Source organism: Strix uralensis, chromosome 6, assembly GCF_047716275.1.
Source record: "Strix uralensis isolate ZFMK-TIS-50842 chromosome 6, bStrUra1, whole genome shotgun sequence".
Lineage (NCBI taxonomy): Eukaryota > Metazoa > Chordata > Aves > Strigiformes > Strigidae > Strix > Strix uralensis.
In genome coordinates this window covers 33,260,090-33,273,492 of record NC_133977.1, presented here as the reverse complement: position 1 = coordinate 33,273,492, position 13,403 = coordinate 33,260,090, and the positions used below count along the sequence as shown (strand labels likewise).

General features: G+C 41.6%; 1 protein-coding gene across 1 annotated transcript in view; it reads left to right on the top strand.

Moving 5' to 3' along the window:
• ADCY5 (adenylate cyclase 5) overlaps positions 1–12,951 on the top strand; it is a 224,107-nt gene extending 211,156 nt beyond the window's left edge. Inside the window, exons 16-21 of the mRNA XM_074873615.1 lie at positions 3,788–3,814; positions 4,662–4,794; positions 7,164–7,427; positions 7,763–7,967; positions 8,771–8,895; positions 10,375–12,951. Of these exons, the coding sequence (XP_074729716.1) occupies positions 3,788–3,814; positions 4,662–4,794; positions 7,164–7,427; positions 7,763–7,967; positions 8,771–8,895; positions 10,375–10,503 (883 nt within the window). The 3' untranslated portion in view covers positions 10,504–12,951. The remainder of the gene's footprint in view (positions 1–3,787; positions 3,815–4,661; positions 4,795–7,163; positions 7,428–7,762; positions 7,968–8,770; positions 8,896–10,374) is intronic.
• Positions 12,952–13,403: the final 452 nt, after the last annotated feature.

Genomic DNA, 13,403 nt, shown 5'->3' with positions numbered 1-13,403 from the left:
TAAAGGCTTTGTCAATGCTGCTCTCCACCTCTGAAGAGCAAGAGAACACAGTTCCCTTTAAGATCTTTTTAATGTGTAACCTGACTAATGAACTATCCATTAATAATGATTCAGAGTGGATCTGTATTTCTTTTTCTTCCAGAAATAGGGAGCTGTAGTTAGCCATTCTCACTTTGTCGGGTATTGCACTCCCAATACAGAAATGTCTTTTCTCAAAAAAGAAAAAAAAAAAACGCTCCAACAAACTCCAGCTGGTTCAGGGATGTGATAATGAACCACTGAGATGTTCAGACATCTGGTATATCAAACCCCAGTTGGGGTGGTGGAATGGTGGTGTTTGATGTTTGGCTAGTGATCTCCTGACAGTTGCTGTTGGACACACATCCGCATTTGAAAAGTCAGTATCGCAAACTGGTCTCAGCACAACTCCCAGCAGAAGGGCCAGGGCTAAGTGGGAGTAGACAGTTGCCCTTTTACTTACAAAAGGTAGTTTGTCATCATCGGGTCACACATTAATCATGGTGGCAACCTCCTTCCACTGACGTGGTTGCCCCACTCCTGAAGATCATGTTAGGGAGGGAAATCTGGCATATCCGCAAACCCGGCCTACTCCACAAGTTTCATTTCTCACTGGGAGTTGTGTTGCTGTGTTAACTACTTGTTTTGATGATTTCCCCTTATAGGCAACAATTGTACTTGAATGTGAGTCAATAAAATCATGGTGTTGTCTAAAGGTGAACATAATGCTAGGATGTATAATAAGGAGAGTTGCCTATAAGACATGAGAAGTAGACCATTGCTCCACTCAGGAGTGGGAAGGCCTAACCTGGAATATGTTTTCCAGTTTTGGACAAGAAGGCAGTTCACAATAATGGACAGTCAGGAGCAGCAAAGAAGAAGCAGAGATCTAGAAAGCACCAATTTAGGTGAAACATTTGTCAAAGATGATGTCTGTGGTTGCTCCTATCTTGGACAGGAGGGTGGTTGAGAAGATTCCCATGGTCCTTCCCAGTGCTATTTTGTATGTTATGAAATAGCTTCTGTAGTTGCTCAGCTTTGATGGTCATTAACCCCTTCAAGCCATATGCACCTGGTTACTTCTGTCCTTCACATAAATATTCCATGATTTTAGCATTCCTGTGTATCCAGTAATAATTAATGGAGGTATGGCTTTTATTGTCATTGGCAGTAATCCCTTAAATTATTTTGTTAACTCAGGTGAATGAAATTATGTAGTAAACCCCATGGAGCTTTCTGTGGAGGTATGGGGAAAATGAGGTTTCCTTCCTTTTTTTGCAGATGTTATGTACTCCAACAGCAGAAGCTATTTAGCATTTTCTAACACAATTAGAGAAATAAAAGCATTTTATATCCTAAATATAATTTCATTCTTGTAAGTCAAGCACTAAGCGAAATTACAGCACTTAGAAGTATAATTTACGTCACTTCACAATCAAAATGTCAGTAATAAAGTGGAGAAGGTTAGCATGTTTTCCCAGAAATAGCTTTCTGTGATGCTATATTATCTCTCACTAAATGATATTTGTTTTGTCCAGAATGCTCCATGAGCTCTCATTATTGTCTCAATGTCTGACAGTCCATTTGTGTGTGGTGGGAAATGGGAGCTCAGCATATAGCACATAGTTCAGAGATGTACCTTATTGTCCAGCTGATATTAAAAAAAAAAAAAGGCAACGTGACCTCATCCTACTTTAATTGGGTGCCTGTTGTAGCTACATAATTACTGTCTGCTCTGCAGCCATTATGGTACTCTGACTAATTAGAAGTGATGCAGATGTCACTTCACACTTCTGTGTACAAACCAACCCAGCATGCAAGCAACTGAAGGGCTGATTATACCACGTTGGGAGTTGCTAGACTTGACTGCAACGACACACCAGCATGGTGACACATGAAGTATAACTGGATGCACAGAGCTACTATCATATTACCTTTTTCCTCTGCAGAAGATGAAACTAATACATTGGTGTTAAAGATGTGATGGGCCAATGTGATCTTCTAAGTTGAGCTCCTGCATAGTGGAGCCCAAAGTGCTTTTCCCGGTTCATCAAGCCCATCATTTCTGTTTGAGCTGTGGGTTGTGGTTTAGAGGGCTGTCTGTCCTTGGCATCATGACTGTGAGAAGGGAGATGCTTCTGTCCCCCAAAATCAACCACCTCTCCTGCTAAAAATGTGCACTTAACTTGAGTGGAAGTGTATTTAGCAAGTTTCTCTCTCTGTTACCTTCCACTAATTAAAGAGCCATCGGCTACTGGAAATGTCTGTCCCGTGGGGGAGCAACCGACCAATGTAACACCATTATTGCTTGCGTTGGGCATTTTCACTTATCCAAAGCCTTATTGAAATACTGGGTTTGCTGCATTTCATGGTCTCTGCTGAAGATTTCAGAGCAAGCATAACATCCACAGTGAGCTGCAGCCCCGGTACAGAGGGTCAGATCTGCCACGCTCCCATCATAAGACAGAGTGACAGTGGGGGACAGTCAGTCACCCTTGGCCAGGTAGTGATTTAGGAGAGTAGGGGAATCATGCTGCATGTGGAAGTGTCTCCAACTCCTAACTAGATCCAACCTTTATTGTGGGAGTCACTATCCCCAGGGCACCAAAACTGGGTCCACGTCCAAGCACACATATTCAGTGCTGGAGCTGGCCAAGAGGCCGTGCAATAGATCGTGTGCAAGACAACAGTGGGTTGCAAAATCCGTGTCAGAAGAAATTCCATGCTCAGAGCTGCAGAAAATACCTCAGAACAAACAAGGTTAGAGAGTCACTATGCTTTTATTTTTTATTTTTATGCCCAGTTAGGCTCCCTCGGCTATTTTGATTTTGATGATTTGTATCTCTGATTCTGTAGCGAGAGGTCCCCCCCAGCCCTAGAGAACTGTGGCCTGAAGCTCTCGAGACAGCTGTGAGATTCTCAGGCTAAAGATGTATCATGTTAGTAGCCTGCAAAGCTGTAATTGCATCAATGACACTACAGTAATTTTACCACTGATCTCTTTCTTGCCATTTAAACAGTGTTTACATGGTTCTCAGCCACCTAATACTCCACCCACACTTGAGAAGAAACCCAGCAGCATTAAGCAGTCAATCAGTCAGGAACTCAGACAGCTACTACCTACTAGAAAGCTCCTTTCCACCCTTTCACTGTAAGAAAAGCACACCCTCCATCTTCTCCAGCAGCTCTGCTTCATATGAGTGCTTCGCAGTTTTGCGAATAGTAATAGCAATCCGCAGAAGGGTTTTTCTTTAGTGCACTCGTGTGCGGTACCCACAGCTAGGCACAACACTGGAGATGACCAACTTGCAGAAGGAAGTAGTGCTAGAGTTAAAGGAATTAAATGCATCTCCATGCTACAATAAATGGGGAAGAGAGGAGCTATTCCTCACAAGATATTAGCCCAAAGCTTCCTTCTTTAGAGCAAATTTTCCAGCCTGACCTAATGAAGTACTGACGGATGCACAAGCATTTGCTAAGCATCCCACACTGACATTAAAATCCCAAATGATTCTCTGACTCTTAATGCTTCTTAGATATTTTAACCACATTAACCACGTTGCACCATCACTCTGGATTTTTGAGTGTAGCTCAGACGACCTTTTTCTCCTCCCCCCCCATCTTTTTGTATTTTCTGCTTTAAAAGGGCTATAGCCCCACACAGCGTTAGAGGTGCCACATTGCAGAGGCGCTGTTGAATGATGTACAGAAGGACGAGTGCTGGAGGGAGCCAACACCCTACTAACCTTGTGTTTATGGTTTTTTTCAGCGTGTCTACAAATGCAACGTTATCATGGTGAGTCACTTTGGCATGAAATATTTTTATGGATTTTTGTTGTTAGGCATTTTCTGTTCACAAGGTGCAGTATCAGCATGTTGACTCACCAGCGGTGTCTGGTGTTTATGCATTGCTGTGAGCTGGTACAACACATGCAAATGCCCTAAGTGGACTGATTATTGCCCTTTTGTATTTACAGCCAATCCCAAAGCATCCTCTTTCCTGTGGGACTTATGTCAACTTGCTTTATAGAGCATCTCATAGAACTTACTTGTAATTACAAGTCAAAGGTTTTATCAAAATAGTATTTTCATACAGTATAACTCTGTAATTTGGATTTAACAGGTTTTATTTGCTTGCTTGTCAGAAGGGATGGGAATGTGTCTTAGTGCTCTTTTCAGCTTATAAAATACTTACAAAGCAAAGGCCATTATGAAATGACTAATTAGAGAAGCAGAAAGTGTAGAACAGTTACAGCCTTAGGAGGCTAGGGAAGCCAATGCAGGAGACACAGTGAATACAGTCTGAAAAGCTGTCAGCATTTTGGTTTTGCCAAGCATAGTGGTGGCTGGGCATGTATGGCCATTCTCTAAAAATTGGCTTTTATATTGATGTTAAACCTTTTTAAGAAGTTGGATTACATTTCCAATTTCAAAGTCCTGCTTTAGAAACCAGCATCTATGAGCCAAAGTCCTCAGCTTCTTGCAGGTATTGTTTGTCCCTTTACCAACACGTGCTTTGAGGGGAAAGAAGAAAAGCCTTTTCTTGGTTAGCTTTAAAGTGGGAACAGCAGAGCGTGGCTAAGCTGTGTTCCTCCACGCTGAGACTAACTAACTGGGAGATTCTGCTCTTTCGTTGGCTGCAGCTCTCCAGTGATGACACGAGTCGCACTGAAGATTGTGACCCCTGTCATCATTACCGTCTTTGTCCTGGCACTGTACTTGCATGCCCAGCAAGTGGAATCCACTGCAAGGCTTGATTTCCTCTGGAAACTCCAGGTTAGTGGGTGTTTGCTGTGTTGGGGGAATACACATGGTCATCGGTGTTAATATAAAACTACTGAGCTATTCACTGTTGACTTGAGGAGTTATAAAGTGCCTGTGAATTTAATCTGGATCTGGCATATAACTGGGCATACTAGTAGTGTTCTGCTCTTCTTTGGTACTTTGCATACTCAGTGCTTCTCATCCTGGTTATTTACTTTAACCCCTTGTTCCTTGTAAATGCACTTTGGATGGTCCCCACAGTAAAGGGTTATAGATCTGAAGATCAAGCTTAATGAATTTGGGCAACTGAGCCTGTCACTGTGACAGGAACCTGTAATATAACATGATTTGTAAATATAAGAAGCTCATATTCACTGCTGAATTGTTTCCCAGAGTTCAGCTTGCTGTGTTCAGGGGTGTGAAAGATTCACATTTGCATTTTTGTTCACTTTCTTGTTAAGCAGTGGGAACTGGCTTAATATCCATCCTTTATTAGCCCCTAGGCAGCAGTACTGGATAACCAACACACTACAGATAATGCCACACTGTGCTTCTGTCCCTGGGTTCACTGTTAATATTTTCACTACTTGTGCCCATGAGTGATATTGTGGCATCATATGTGATTCTCAAGCAAGCAGGACAGGTCTTATAGCTGAGTGACTGCAAGACCACAGGTCTTATACACATTTTTTACCTTCTGGACAGCAGGACATCATTCTAATAATAGGTCTTAGTGGTTTGAGTAGGAAGCACCAATTAATTACAGCTCCTTGGGAAGCAGATAAACATTGTTATCTTCATTTATAAGTTGTAAAACAATGGAAGGGATGAGCTGACTTGCCTGTTCCAGGTCTGGGCTCAGCTGGCTGAAGCATTTGTTTCCCCAGGCAGAGCCAAGTGTTTTCCTTGTTCTGTCCAGATGTATCATCTTCTAAAGGGTCCTTCTTTGTTTATCTTAATTTCCAGTTTCAAATGGAAATATTTCAGAAACCAGCATTGATAATCAAAGTCATAAGTGCTTTGCAAGTATTGTTTGTGCCTTTACCAACAGGTACTTAAGGGATATGGGAAGCTTATCCCTTCTCCCCTCACAAAGTGAGGGCTGGAGAGGATGGCTGAACTGTGTTCGTCCATGCCAAGGCCCAAATGTGCCAGGAAAGTCTTTCCTTTTTTTGGCTCCAGCTCTCCAGCAATGACAAAAGTCATTGGAAAAAAAGATTTGAAAAAGACCCATTTCAAAAGGCTGGATGTTTTGCTTGGTGCCTCTGCTGAAGCGGAGGGTGCTGTACACAGGACAGCTCTTTGGGGCTCCTGTAAAGCTGAACCACTCTGTGCAACCCATGTCAGCTGTGCCTTCCCCAGTCCTTGCCCAACCCTGTTTTTTCCTTTGCTCAGAAATATTCAAAATGTCAGAAAGTAAAACAAGGGGGATAAATACTGCTGCCTTCAGGTAACGGGGGAGAGAGAGGTGATCAGTATACACACCTCTCTACCTTTCCCAGCAAACCAGAAGCAATGAATTGTGGTAATGCTGGTACTGTGCAAGTCTGCAAAGAGAAAGCAAATCTGGTTCTGAACTCTGATTAATCTAGTGAACTGTAAATGCTTGTTTTTTTCTAGTCACCTAGGCCTAGGAACACTCTAGGAGTCCTAGGCACATCATAGGCATGTCCTTCCTGAAGCTCTGATTCCATCTGAACATTAAACCCAAATCCACACCCATTAGCACAGAAACAAGACAACCCCTCCTACTCATGTTTCCCTTTGCCCGGATATACCTCCACTACCACAGGGTACAGGGGCTTTACAGGGTAGTGGAAAGTCCTCTCCAGAGTGTCAGACTGGCCTGTCTCATGGGCTCCATGGTAACTACTTCACAACCATCGTTGCACCTCAGCAAACCTTGTGGAAAGGAGGAGCGTTTTTTCAGCTACATGAGCATTTGAGGGGTGCAGGGGGAAGATTATAATTCACTGCTGCTCGTGCAGTCAGACTTTAGCAATCATGAGATGTCTTTGTTCTCCTGAAACCTGTTGTGCTTGACCGGGAAAGCCAAATGTGTGTTTTTGTGGATGGTGGTGGAGATCCCCAAAAGAAACAGACCTTGTACAGGTTACCCAGTTCAGATCCCAGAAATATAACAACACTGGATTTTGGTGTTATTCTGTGCCTGCTTTTACATACATGTGTGCACACAAAGAGACAGACCATCTTTCACTGCAAAACACAAGTTTCTTCATTCTGGTTCTGCCCTCCTTTGCAGTTTCCCCCCTTTCTTCTGTTTCTGTCCTCCCTGCAAGTTCATATTCAGCTTTTTTTTTCCCTTCCCAGAGCAGTTACCAAAAGAGTAAGCACATCACTGTTTCTCCCTCCTAAACTAGGCCACTGAAGAGAAAGAAGAAATGGAGGAGCTGCAGGCCTATAACAGACGCCTCCTCCACAACATTTTGCCAAAGGACGTGGCAGCCCATTTCTTGGCTCAGGAGCGGCGAAATGATGAACTGTACTACCAGTCCTGTGAGTGTGTGGCTGTCATGTTTGCCTCCATAAGCAACTTCTCAGAGTTTTACGTGGAGCTGGAGGCCAACAACGAAGGGGTGGAATGTCTGAGACTGCTCAACGAGATCATTGCAGATTTTGATGAAGTAAGTCACAGAAAACCTGGGTGGACAGAGTGAACCAAACCAATGAGTTTGGTTGGGCTTTGCTGAGCTCCTGAAGGAAGGTGGCTTATTGAATCCTTGTGCCATGGTTCATTTCTCCTCGCTCTAGAAGTCTTTAATTCTTTTTTTTTTTTTTTCCACATTAAAATCCCTTCTATTCCCTTGTCACTCTTCTGAATATCTAATCCCCTTTCTTCCTATACTTTGAGTAGTGGAGGCTCTGTCCAGTACTTTGTAGTGCTTGCACCAAGGGAGGACATTACCAGCATGTATGTGTTTGTTAAGGTTTATTCACTTCTTTTGCTCTTGTGAAACAGATAATAAGTGAAGACCAATTTCGGCAGCTGGAGAAGATCAAGACCATTGGCAGTACCTATATGGCTGCATCAGGCCTCAACGATTCCACTTACGACAAGGAAGGGAAGACACATATCAAAGCTCTGGCTGATTTTGCCATGAGGTTAATGGACCAAATGAAATACATTAATGAACATTCATTCAACAACTTCCAGATGAAGATAGGTAATGTCACTGTGTTTACAGGATTAAGTATAGGTAGTGGTCATTCTGAGCTGGAGATTTTATGGAGAGTAAAAACCATAGATCTTACCTTAGCTGCATGGTGATGTTAATTGTCTTGTGCCTGGTGACCACTTCGGCCTCTCTGAAACAGCAGAGCAGTTCTGTTAAGGTAGCAGCATTATTACTGAAGCTCCCTGGAGAATTAGGAGCAGTTGGGCAACCGACCTTCGCACAGAGAAGCTGTTACCACAGCATGGTCTCACATGGTGGTTGAGCTTGGGCTCATTTTGCCTGTGATGTGCTCCCTGCTCACACCCCCTGTGGTCCCCAGCTCTGCCATTCTTGGACATTAAATTGTCTTTCTAAGTCAGGGAATAAAAAGAGACAGAAAAGGAGAAGAAATGTGAGGATGAAGTGTGGTAATAGTTCTGGAAGGCCGCCGGGCTGCTGCCTCGCAGGCGCTCAGCATTGCAGCAGCTGTGTGCTGACTTCCAAGTGAGCAGTTTGCTTGGCAGCCAGATGGCAAATAAACCTTATCCTGTTATCTGGTACTGGAAAGTAGCTCTGGATTGAGCAGATCCAGCCTGTGCTGCCAGTCAGACAGGCAAAATGGATCAAAGCAGCCAACTTTTAAAGAAAAGTTTCTTTCCCTGCAGTTTGGCCGTAGCTTTACATGTCAGGATAAAGCACAGCTAGAACCAATGAACCTCAGGATGTTTTTTATTGCCTGAAAAATAACTTGCCTCAAGCTTCATGTGCTTCACACATGCTGAATCTGAGTGTTGTGGGATTTCTCCTTTCAGGCCTAAATATTGGTCCTGTCGTAGCTGGGGTGATAGGAGCACGCAAACCCCAGTATGACATATGGGGCAACACAGTGAATGTAGCCAGCCGAATGGACAGTACAGGTGTGCCTGACAGGATTCAGGTAAGGAATTCACTGGAAAACCTACAATGACAGCTGTGTGTCACTTCCGGGTTTTGAAACTTAATTAGAATTGGAATTTTGGTTTCATTTTATTCCTTTATGCCATACATTTATTTACACAGTAATGAAGGAAAAGCCAACTGAGGAATGCTAGTGGTACCATCAAGTTTTGCCTTTCAATCTTGACCAACTTTGCAACCTTTGGTCAAAAACTTGCAGTTTAGTTCTGAGTGGAAGTGTTGAGCTGAGTTTCTGTCCCCATGTGCCTCACTGGCACTATGAGCACAGTCCTGCTGTGATGCTTACTCACTCATGCTGCCAGCTTTGCTGTTCAGCTACGTGCAGCTGTAGGTTGTTTTATTTTCCAAGGGCTTGATTCAGATACATATTTCTGTAATTCACTTCTCTTACAAATGCCGTATGTGTTGTGGGGCTAGCAAGGATCCAGACATCAGCAGGATGAGGATATATAACTAGAGAAAGAGGAGGGTTTAAGGGGTTAATGGAAACTGTCTTGTAATCAAACATCTCCTTGGCCTTCAGACAGTGACCTTTCCAGTGATTCAATGCCACTGTCCTGCTTTCACTGGGCCAATGTCTACAGTAACAGACTGTCATTCCTTGGGAAAGTACTGAAGGGATATAGAGAAACAACTGACGTAAAACCCAAGAGGGGAAGCCATGCTGTTTCTTTCCAATTAAGCTGTCAATTAACTGGATCAATATTTATCCAACACCCTTTAAACTTTCCTACGAGATGGTCTGTGAACAATTTTCATCCTAGTTAAGCAAATCAACACAGCAATATTACAGCAAGAGGAAGCCAGAAATGGAAATATTTAAAGCCACCTGAAAAAGGGTGAGAAAATAAATTGTAATAAGTATCTCAGGAAATCCGATCTTTAAACTTCTGTTATTCTGCAGCACATGTGATTATTTTTGAATGGTATCTGCAGAGACAATTTGGATGCTGGCTAGATTGTTTCATTTGTATAGTCTTTCTCATTGCCTGATACCTTCTCCTTCACAAAAACAAACCCTCAATGACTCCTTCTAAGTTGTACATCCTCTGTGTAATTTCTAAGTAATTTTTGAGGACTTTAAAAATATTTTTAACCTGTTTTCCTACTACCACTCCAGTGATATAATGAATGCCTCTGAGTAGACTGAACTGCCAGGTGCATTTTTTAAAATGTGACTCATTTATTTCTTCTTATCTTGTGACCTCCTTGAAAAAATGTGGTTTTCCCCCAGTTGTATATCCTGTGCGACTTCTGTAGTTTCTCAGTTGCTGAAGGTGGTGTTTGTTCTGCAACTTGTGCTGACCTTTTAGCCAGTGATCGATATGCAGAACTCAACTGACTTAGAAACAAAATAGTTGATCCTACTTTAATTTTGTCCATGGATTACTCTAAAAGCAAATGAAAAGCCTGTGTGGAAGTCATGACAAGCATCTGCTTACTCTTGTTTATTCTGCAGGTGACCACAGACATGTACCAGGTTTTAGCAGCCAACAACTATCAGCTGGAATATCGAGGGGTCATTAAGGTCAAAGGCAAAGGAGAAATGACCACCTACTTTCTAAATGAAGGGCCTCCAATTAGTTAGCACTGATTGCAGTGTCACTCAAAGATGGAATTTGCATTACACAAGATTGTGAATCAGAGAAGAATCACTTTTTGGCAGCGAAGCTGAAAACGCAGCACAGTTGAAATTTCACACGGTGACTCTAGAGCTGGTATCAGCAAACTCTTCAGCCACCCATCATGAAAGGCAATCGAAATAAACCACCTTGGAGTTGTTCCTGGCTGAATGCTAAGTCGACCAAAGATGTGTACTACAGAGTTCACAGATAAGACATGAATCTGGAATTTTTAAAAAAGGCTGCTACCACAGGATGTTATAAGAAGCTATTTAAGTATTTATTGACGCAACACAACAATTACTTGGTTGAAGGAATGTATGATTCACTACAAAGCATTATTTTGGAATGGATTTGCACTCCCATAATGTTTCCATCCCATACTGCCAGCTATTTAAAGTGTACCACTGTGCTTTTATTAGCTGTTTTGAATGGGCTATTAAAATTGACACCCACTGTTGCAGCACGCAAAAAGGCCTTTTAGAAGGGCATCAGTAATATTTTAGTGTGAAAGACATTATAGTCCCAGCCCCCTCTTCTCCCTTCTTCTACATGGCTAAAGGACTGCTCTTCTGAGTGGGGCTGGCACATCTGATGAAGGGGGAAGATCAAGATAAAGATGGCTCAACAACCATATTTATTAAAAAGTCTCCTGTGCTCTTCTTTGGTATATATCAGTTTACATGGGAAAGACTAGATGTAAACAAGAGACATTTTGTGGGGGGAACTCCCCTGAAATTTGTTGTGGGTTTTTTTGTATTTTTTATTTTGTAATATTGAAAACATGGAGATCTAACAGATATACCAAATTCTATATTTTGTAAATTATATATAAATTAGAAGGCAGGCTGTCCACACCAAGGTGTGGTGGGAGGTGTATATAACCTGTAGACTTTTGTGTAACTTTTTTGTGCATAATACTCTGAACACAGACTTGGCAGTTTTCAGATTATCACTATACAATCAACCAACAACAAACAGGTGAGTTTCCAGGCTGAATCAGACGCATTTTAAAACGAAAATCCAGAAAAATCTGCAACCCCAAAGAAGAGGAAAAAACAAAACGTGGTAGTCACACAGTTGTTCCATGCAGCATTCAAGCAGAGGGTGGCATCTTAACAAATGGAAACAGGACCTTTGAGTTTTAGCTACTGAGATGATATCAGTCAAACATGTCAAAAAGAGCTCTAAGCAAATCTTCTAACTAACTCTAACACGAGCTCTTATAAGAAGAGAAAAAAAAAGCTCATTTGAACTTTTCTTTTAAAAAATCATTTTTCATAGATGGTCTTAATAGAATCCTGCTGATATGAGAGTTGTCTGATATTGTAACTGCCATTTGACATTACAAGGAACTATGTACTGCAGCATCAAGCTGACTTTCCTGTAGTAGGCACTTATTTAAACTGAGTCACAGATTTTCAATTTTCAGGAATTAGGTGATCTTCAAAAAAGATTATGATGGCAAGTGTGTATATGAGGTGGTTGACCTTAAAATACAGTGCCATTGATATTGTGTTGGACATCTTTATCACTAGTGGGGGGTTTATGAATAGTTCACTGTTTTCATTTATGTACCTTTTTTAACTATTAAAGAAAAATCCCTTGATATTTTATTAAAAAAAGAGAAAAGAATTTTAAAAAAAGCTATATTTTTTATATGAGGGGAGAATTTTGATATTGAATTTGGCTAGCACTAAAAATGACTCCAATCTTTTGACATTTAATAAAGTTCTTTTCCACTCTTCTCAGGGCAGAATTATTGTAGTACTAACAGCTTCATGATTGCACTATGGTGGTGGTGATTTATTTTTTCCTACTCAACAGTGAGAATAAGTGAAAATCCATGGGCCTGTGTTAATTAATTTGCTATATTGCTAAGCATAACCCAAGCATTAAGCCATTTAAACACGAGCTTAAATGGCATCGCCCCTTTCCTTCTCCTTCCCACTAGGAAACATCTCTGAAAAGTATAGTATATTGACTTCTGTAAAACTGCCAAGTCTGCCCTTGTACTATACTTTTGCTCCTTTACATCTTTCCTGGTTTGCAAAATTAAGTTGCATCACGCTGTTATGCCTTCCTCGCCCCTCCACCTTCCATCCCTTTTACCCCCCTCACAGAGTTTCATTACCTTCATGCCATACACTCGGTTTTAGGTTTGCTTTCTGCTTTATGAAAGTCTGCAGTCGTCTTAACTTTTGATTCATCTTATGAAGTTGTGTTGTCAATGAAATTTCAAGTCCCCAGTATCTCTAGCTGTGATTGTTGACAGTGTGTCATGATCATTTCAAGGGGTATTCACACACTCTTTACTCTGGATCTTGCAAAAATGGATACAGTTATGATTTCCCATGGAAATTGAAATCTATTTAAGTAATTTAACTATATTAAAACACTGTTTCACTGGTAAAGTGTCTCTGTTTTATTTTAGCTGCATCTGGCTAGTGAAGCAATCAGGCATAAGTTGTGTAGGAGATACTGAAGCTGCAGACAGAAACATCCAAATCTTGACTAGCGATGGATAGATGGCTGTTTGGACCACACCAGTACGACGCAATACCCAGTTACAGAGCCTCAAGGGCTTGTTTGCACAGCAAACGTCCCCTGGGTCCTTCTTGTGTACCCACTTGCCTTGAAATATTAGTCTCAGGATAGATGACAAAGCTTCATTGTGGCACTGTGGTTAAATATACTGGTATAACTAAATAGCTTAAAAAATATTTTTTCTGTCCTATTTAAAAAAAAAAAGTGTGTATTTTAAAAAGTACATTACCTTTGCCAAAGAATTCCCCAGGTACCTTGGTACTTGTCCTCTGAAGGACACCTGGAAGGAGGCAGCCAGGCCAGCCAATGCAACATTTTC